At 47.5% G+C, this 8,946-nt stretch overlaps 1 protein-coding gene across 1 annotated transcript; it reads right to left on the reverse strand.

Annotated features, from left to right (window-relative positions):
- On the reverse strand, positions 426–3,321 carry LOC8055143 (transcription factor MYC2). The gene has a single exon (XM_002467403.2). The coding sequence runs from the start codon at positions 3,093–3,095 to the stop codon at positions 966–968; it is 2,130 nt and encodes a 709-aa protein (XP_002467448.1). The 5' UTR covers positions 3,096–3,321; the 3' UTR covers positions 426–965.

The following is an 8,946-nucleotide window of genomic DNA, read 5'->3' on the forward strand; positions in this document are numbered from 1 at the left end:
GGATTTCTATATTTTATATATTTTATTAATTCATGCGGGAGCTGCTACTCCATGTGAAATTGCTGCAAACTCAGGAGCAAGCAAGTTGGTCCTCTCCTTTTTCATAGGAGGGAAAAGGTTGCTTCTCCTTCACTTGCCTAACTCGCTTCATGCCTAGTGCTTGCACGTGCTTGATGGTGAAGCTTACCCAACTCACATGCCCCTGCTTCCATGGTGTCTCCATCATGTCATGTGCAAATCCTACTGTCGCTCATGTTAAACTCTCGCACGCCCTCACAGGTGACAGGACACACCCACAACTTTCAGCTCATCAAATACGGAATAGGAGGAACACAACCAATAAAGATAAAGATCCATCGATCGATCAGTCAAGATACAACGACATCGACCCCTCAAGCTTTTGAATGAACAAGAACCAATGGTGGTAAACCAACCAAAGACCATATGTATTGTTGTTATGAGATCAAAAAAACCAGACTCCATTGCAAGCGAAATCCTGCTGTAAAATACATACATCATCAGGATCAGGGCATCATCGTCCACCTCCACCCAGTGCGACGACGTTTGATCCATCCTATATACAGTTTTGGATTCAACTGACCAACCGCTAACATCAGTCGATCCATCATCACAGCTCATAACAACAGGTACTTAGTTAACAACAACGGCGGGTGGACGCTTTGTGGTGGTTGGTTGCTTAATCCTGCTAATTAACACGCTACTAGCAAAAACACAACAAGATGATGAACAGCAGAAGAACTGCAGAAGCTATCATCATCCATCCTTCCTACTAAAGTTTACAACAACAACAACAACAACACCAGCATCAGCGTCGTCTCCCTCCTCCTGAATCTCTCTGGCTATCGTGTTGTAACCATGGTGACGATGATGAAAAGTCCGGTGGTGAATAGCAGTATCAGTATCGTCCCTATCCGGCAGCCACAGGCGAGCTGAACTCTCCTTGATTACCTGCCCATGGCAGACCCAGGCTCTGCGAGGCGGCTGTAGAGCGCGGCGTTGAGCTGGTCCTGCGAGTATATGCGGCTGGCCATCTTGACGGCGACCTGCTGGATCATGAGGTCCTTGACGACGGAGACGCTGGCGTGGTAGACGTCCAGGTCCAGCTCGCGGAGCGCCGTCATCAGCCGCGCCGACGGGTGGTTGCGCTTGTGGCACTGCACGCGGATCATGGCCTCCAGACCTAGGATCTTGGCGTCGATCTCCACCGCGTGGCAGCGCGGCCCGCCGTCGTGTCCGCCGAGCCCAGCGGCGTGCGCGGGTGGCCGCGCGTCGCGCTCCTTCTTGAGCGCCTCGATCTGGGCCTGCAGCGTGTCCTTATCGGACTCCAGCGACGTCAGCTTGCCGCGGAGCTCGTTGATGTAGGAGATGGCGTCGCCGAGCAACGACGCCTTGTCCATCTTGGACACGTTGGGCACCACGGCGCGCAGCGCGTAGAAGCGCTGGTTCAGCTTCTCTCGCCGCTGCCGCTCCGCCTCCACGTGGTTCAGCGGCTCCTCGCGCCCGTTCGCCGGCTTCCGCCCGCGCTTTCGCGGCCGCTTCTCCGCCTCCGGTGGCGGCGCCACGACGCGGCTGCTCTCCACCTCGCGCACGGACGCATCCAGGTCCGAGTGGTCGGACTCGGACTTGGCCGGCGCGCCCGTGCCCGTCGACGGCCGCGTAGTGGGTGCCGACGAGAAGGACAGCATGCCCTCGTTCGCCGTCGCCGCCGGGTGGTGGTTGGTGTTGCTCGCCCGGGAGGTGGCCTCCATTGAACGCTTATTGTTGTTCTTGGCGTCGTTCGCCGCGGCGGCCTGTGTCATGGTCGCCGTGTGCTGCGAGAAGAGGCTCCCGGGAGCGGTGGTGAGGCTGGCGGTGGCGGCGGGAGGAGCCGGCGACGGGTTCCTCCGGGCGTTGCTGTCGGCGCCGAAGCTGAGGATCTCGCCGGACTCGGGCTTGAAGAAGGGCGGGGTCGCCGCCAAGGAAGAAGGGTTGGTGGACGCAAAGTCGGAGAAATTGAGCTCCCGGCGGAAGGGGCCCTGGTGAGCCTGATTCTGGTGCTGGTGCTGCCGCTGCGGTGCAGCGGCCGGCGCCGGCTGGGGTGGCGCCGCGTGCACGGATGGGCTGGGGTTCTCCGTGAGCGTGCTCGTGCTCGCGTTCTCAAAATGGATCTGTGGCGGCGGCGGCGGCGGCGGCGGCTTGGAGACGGAGATCTCAGCCGACGGGTGCGACATGGAATCTTTGATGTCCATGACCGGCGCGTCGGCGAGCCATAGGTCCGTCTCCGCCTGGTCGGGTCCGGCCGCGGGCTGCTGATGCGACGGCGCCTGAGGCTGCACGGGCGGCCACGAGCCACCCCCTGCTCCGCCCCCGAAGAGCGAGCGGATCTTGGCCATGCTCTCGGCGGTCTGGAACACGACGTCGGTGGAGCCGAGCTCGAGCACCCCGGTGCCGACGGGGAAGCAGACCATGGTGCGGAGGCCGAAGTTGTAGGCCTGGCGCGCGCGCTCGCACGGCGCGGAGGAGAGGCCAGAGGCGATCCAGGTGGGCTGCCCCGCGAAGAGCGCCTGCCCGGGGAGCCCGGACCCGTTGAGGAACGACTGCGTCATGGAGACGAGGAAGAACCACTCGGTGTCGGTGACCTCCTCCTCGACGGCCTCGTCGGGCGCCGCGGCGGCGCCGGAGATGAGGGAATTGAGCTCGCGGAGCACGCGCTTGCGGTGCTCCTGCTCGGCCTGGGCGGCGGGCGTGAGCGGCCTCTGCTTGCGCTTGTCGTCGTCGCAGCCCTTGTAGTAGCCGTCCCCCCAGCCGAGCAGCGAGGCGCCGGTGGCGGCGTCCAGGGAGGACTGCCAAAAGATGGCATAGGTCCATGTCTCGCTGGACCCTTCTATCATGGCCTGCAGCCGCTGCTGCAGCGTGTCCTGGTTGAACCCCGGCGCCATCGCCGCCGCCGGCATCTGCGGCGGCGGCGGCGGCGTCGCAGCGGCGGCCGACGAGTTGCCGCCCCCGGCCGTCGCCCCCCAGGGGAAGGTGGGGAGGTCGGCGGAGGCCATAAAGGCCTCCATCATGGAGGCGTTGTCGTCCGTCCACAGGTTCATGAGGGGAGGAAGCCGAGGAGGGCGGGGGGGAGGTCGAGGTAGTAGAGCGAAGAGGAGGAGGAGGAGGAAGAAATGGTGGGTGGAGAATGGAGGGCGAAGGGGAAAGCGAAAGAATGCGGAATCCGTGGGATTATGGCGCAGACCCGAAAACGCCCGTGCCAAGACTGGGCGCTTGTCCGGCTTCTTGTTCGGCTGGCGAGGGCAAATACGGAAACATTTCTTGGCCCGGGGCAGGGGGCAGCCGGGCAGGGAGCAGGGAGCAGGGCCACAGGGCCAAGAGTTAAAACGGGCAATCCCTCGGGTTGATTTAGGAGGGTAAACCTACAATTCAGGGTTAGGTTTGTGTAACCGCCGGGTTCGTAGCCCGCCTCCTTCGAAGGCGGGCCCCGCTTGTCAGTGAGAACTCACGGTGCCATAGGCCATTCTAGTATTCATGCCTTTTACTGATCTTTTTTAGCCTACCTAGTATTCATGCTTTTTTACACGTGAAAATGATGTGGGTCGCTACATCGCATGGGCGAGGAGCAAGGCACGGTGCATACTTATCGGCACAATCTCATTTCTAACTTTTTCATTAGGGGGTACTGGTGCTTCCACCATCCTAAAAAATTACAATTCTTATTTTTAGAAGTTATATGGTTTAGACTTTAGTCAACCTTATATAAAAAATTATTATTATTATTATTATAAAATAAAATAAATATTATTAGATTAAGTATGATATCTATTAAAGATATAAATGTTAATGCTATTTATTATAAATTTAGTTAATTTTGAGCTAATTTGATGGACGCAAATCTCATAAACATATTCTCCTTTTTTGGCATGGAGAAAGCACATAAGAAAGTGTTGATATGCTGCACGATACATCTAATTTAACAAAGATACCAGGGGGAGTCCGCATTTCCCACATGCGAATATGGTGAGCCACCAATCGTGGAGCAGAGGACGACCACATCCTGCGCATAATCTGGATTGCATCGCAGCTTTTTCTATATAAGAAAATTTATTTGGCTAGCTATGATGGTATGGTAGATCTCTTATTCTTGAGAGGTAATGAATAAATGCATTGCAGAAAATGCTATGGTACTATACATAAGAATTAGGTCTTATTAAGGTCTTGTTTAGTTGAGAAAGTAGCATTTTTGTTTGTATTTAGTAATTATTATCTAATTATGGACTAACTTGGCCTAAACAATTCGTCTCGCGAACTATAGACAAATTGCGTAATTAGTTACTTTTTATCTATATTTAATATTCCCTGCATACGTCCAAAGATTCGATGTAACGAAGAATCTTAAAAAAAAGTAGAAACTAAACAAGGCCTAAATACACTACATTTAAATCTTAGAATAAATTCAGGAAAATACAAGCATCCGTGTCAAGTTGAGGACTTAAACCCAAGTGGATAAATTCTACCACAAGGAACTCAACCAACTGATCTATAATTAAATCACTGTTCTATGATATACATATATTGTGTGATTTGTGTAGTACCAAAAGCAAACTAGACTATAATAATGCCATCTAGGACTTATGGCGCATTTGGTAGCGCTCCGCATGAGGGCCAATCAAACGCCTTTCGCCGCTCCACTCCACTGTAGAAGCTCCAAGAATCACGTTGAGACGAGAGAAGCAAGGAGATAGAGGAGCCTAAAATAGTACTCCCTCCGTTCATTTATCTCATTTGTTTTAGCCTTTGGTACAATGATCAAGGAGCATAGCAAAAATAATCACTTTACATTTAAAATCATCTCGGACTTACGGCATATGAGAAGTCAGAGGCAAGGAACAACCAATGAACAGCAAAAAGACAATAAATGCAGACAAGTGGTAGCCAATGAGCAGCAAAAAGACAATAAATGTAGGCAAGTCTCAAGGTAATATGAAGGAGATTTTTGAATAAAATGTTTTTTGCTTAGATGAAGGAGATAAATAAATATAGGGAGTACTCCATTTATCCAAAAAAAATTTAACTATGGCACAATATTATGTTAAAGTATCCTTATTTTTTGACTAATTATAAATAAAAATATTAATATCACTAGATATCTTATGAGATGTATTTTTTGAATGGCTAGGGGGGATTGCTTCCCACACCTAGTGTATTATATTTTTTTACCTATATATTTAGTCAAACTTTATACTCATTACCAAGAATGCACTTATAATTGCATTATTTTATGAATAGAGGTTGAAAAGAAAAAAAAATATATTGTGGACATTTTACCCTTTTCAACAACTAGAAGGAGTTGTTTTACCAAATTTTTCTCCTAACCAGTGGAGTTAAAGCCAGAAAAGGATGTTTTATCATAGAAGCTATAATCAGAGTTGAAACTTTACTAAACGAGCCCTTAGTCATTTCTTGTTTTGCATGGGCATGTGTGTTTTTAAATGTGATATCAACGGGACTAGGCATTTTTCACATGAGAATGCGCATGGAGCACCAAATATTGATGCAAATGTGGAAATCCCTCGTATTTTGTGGACGATTGGAGCATGAAATATCTATGGCCTTGTTTACTTTCCAAAAATTTGTAAAACTTTTCAAGATTTTTCGTCACATCAAATCTTGTGGCACATGTATGGAGCATTAAATATAGATAAAAAATAACTAATTGCACAGTTTACTATAATTTGCGAGACGAATTTTTTGAGCCTAGCTAAATAGTGCATGATTGAATAATATTTATCAAATACAAAAGAAAGTGCTACAATGTTTATTTTGCAATTTTTTTGCAACTAAACAAGGCCTATATGTGTTGGATCACATGCATTGGAAAAAATTTAGGGCTCAAAGAATTGACTAGTGTGGCTAAAGGCGGAACATGTTCGGCTGGTTGAAAAAAATAGTTGATACTGCTGCTGTTAATTTGTTATTGAAAAAAAAACATTATTACTATTTTATTACTAAAAATAGTGTTAATAAGTTCAAGCGGACATATATGACTCATGTTGTTGGTGAGGATTTCAGTTGATTGTGAGGGGCGTGTTACGGTTATGCATGCCTCTTGCCTCTCACCATATAGTGCGTGTACGTCCATTGTGCGCAGGTTTCTTCATTACGAGCCTGCAAGGAGCACTACCACTATCGATATGACGGAGAGATGAGACGCATTACCTAATACCAGTACTTTGTGTGACCTACATTTTTTAATGGCAGTTATTAGCTTTGTTTCATAGGACCATGACACAAACCTTTTCTCCTTGGCCTAATTGTCAATATGTACTCTATATAAAAAAACATGGGTACTACTAGTAGTACATAGATTAACAATCGCAAATAGTTTTTTTTCCATGGCCCAAGTGGAGCATTGCAATTTGTTGCGCCTTTTAAAGAGTATACTACAGTCGCACGTGCAGAAGCAAAAGTGGCACGTGAGAAGGGTGAGTGTTGAGCCTGATGCGCAGCCGAGCCGATGAAGTGACACTGTGACAGCTAGGTGAAAGAAAGAATGGAGGTGAGAGAAGAGAAACAGGCTGTAAGCTTACATCCAGCTTAGACACAAGAACTAAAAAACTTTGTAAGAGAGATAAGTAGGTCATGTATTAAGGTCTGTTTGGTACAGCTCACAACAGCTTCATGAGCTCTTGTGAGCTGTTTTTTTTTTTTGCCAAACACATTTCCAAAATAATTTTATGGGTAAAGCTATTTTTCCTCTCCTCTCACAAAGACATGAGTTGGGATGAAGCTGAAAAAAGTAGCTTATTGCAACTCTCTTCTTTATTTCTCTCTCAACTATGCATGAAGTAGTTGATGAAGCTATTTTAGCAAACATTTTTTTAAACAAGCTCTAATAATAAATACTTAAATATTGTATAGGTGGGCTGTGAGTAAGTAAAAAAAAAAACTTTACAGCCGGAGCTTGCTCAGCCGCCCAGCCAGGCAGCCGGCTTGTCTGACCGTTGAGTTGATTCCATCCCTGTCAGGAGAGTGGCCCACGTGCAGCGGTTGGTACCCTTCCATCGGCGGGCCCACGCAGCAGACAAACCAATAAATAATTAAATAAATAAAGAAGGCCCACCAGCGCGGGGCCAGGAAGGAGGAAGGAAACCAACCCGCCCCGCACGGCGCACGCGATCTTATCGTTTAAAACCTGCCCTAAAATCTGGACCGTCCATCCGTCTTCACGTGTTTAGCGAGCCTGGCAAGCCTGGCAGCGTGCGAGCTTTGCTTTGCTTGCCTGTGTTTAATATTATTTATCTATACACTATATATATATATATATATATAATTATCGTGTGAGCGCAACAGATGCGTGTGCTTGTATTTTAACGTGGATGTGATTCGGCGATCTGGAGGCTAATGGTGGAGTATTATAAAACGGGGGTGGGCCAGCTGTGCAAGGCAGGCGGCCGCCGGGTCCTTGTCGCGGCCCACAATTAGTCTAATCCTACTCGCGCAACTTGACCACCACCGGACGCGCCGCGACGCACTCGATCACGCACCTTTGGATGCCATGCCGCACCACAAATTGCTACGCCCACCCTGGGAGAAGGAATCATGTTAATTAGGTTGCGGCATAAGTACTCCCTAGTCAAAAGCCTTCAACGCAAGATGTTGAGTAAAGTTTTTTTTTTGAATGTGTGTTGAGTAAAGTTTTTTTTTGAATGTGTGTTGAGTAAAGTTCATGCGTAGTTTTTCATAACCTAGTTGAATGGCCACACATTGTGGCTAACTGTCTAGTTTCAGCAATTATTATCATGATGCCACCACCTTTAACAATCTCTCTGCTCCGCAATGTGACTCTCCCTCTCACCGTACCTTACTATGCATGGTCATCAAGTATGTCCATGTAAAAACTAAAAACCACACTTAGTATAACAAAAGGATGTTGGCACTGTCTGCTTCGAGAAAAAGGTCTATGAAACACTTAGCATGCATCGAAATGGTGATATGGGGACATATGAATTTCTAAAACCGACACTACATTCATTTGCCTATAGGGACAAAAAAACACAAGTTTGTTTCTCTACGTTGTACAATGCTCACTTCTCAAAAAGAAAGGCCCACTAAAATATTAAATGAACACATAAGAAAAAACACAGAACCTTTATGTTTCTATAAAATGCCCATTCATTATAAAAATATACTAACACTCGACAAACTTCTCACCGGTTGCTTTTAGAAGGGAAAAGGAAATATTATAAGTGTATTATAATTGGTAAGTTTGTCTCCGCATGGATGGATGAGTAACAATTTTTGTTAGCATATAGGTAGCTACAATAGTAGACAGTAGTAAGGGCAATGCTAGTGTTTAGAACAGAGGACGAAACTAAGACGAGGCCATCTTAGAGAAGGTGGCTAGGCAAGAAAATTCCGCTTCTACGTATTACGTGTACTTTATTAAGTACTAAATCATCAAATAATGAAAAAAATACAGTTGCTGCTGTGACAATAATGCTCCTTTCATCGTAAGCTGTTAATCATCGAAAGCTAACTTGGTCCCATGTGTCAAGTTTTTGCTAATAAGCTGCTACCACCTGCACATTCTTCATCTTTCTCCCTCGCCCTTCCATTCCATGCCGGGAGGTGTGTCTGTATGCGCCGTGGAGAGGGTGCCTGCCCGGCCCGGAGGTCCGTTTGCACCGGGCTGTCGGGAGGACGACAGAGGAGGCGCCAGTGGAGTACGTTGATACTTAGGTCCTGTTTGGTTCCACCAACTAAATTTTAGCTAGCTAAAATTATTTTAGCTACTCTTGGCTGACTAATGGAACTAAACTATTTTAGTTTATTTTAGTCAATGTGTTTGGAACTTTAGCTACTAAAGTGACTAAAGTTTAGCTAGCTAAAATTTAGTTGGTGGAACCAAACACGGCCTTATGATGCAGCGTTGCGAGTACGCGTAGC

Source organism: Sorghum bicolor, chromosome 1, assembly GCF_000003195.3.
Source record: "Sorghum bicolor cultivar BTx623 chromosome 1, Sorghum_bicolor_NCBIv3, whole genome shotgun sequence".
NCBI lineage: Eukaryota > Viridiplantae > Streptophyta > Magnoliopsida > Poales > Poaceae > Sorghum > Sorghum bicolor.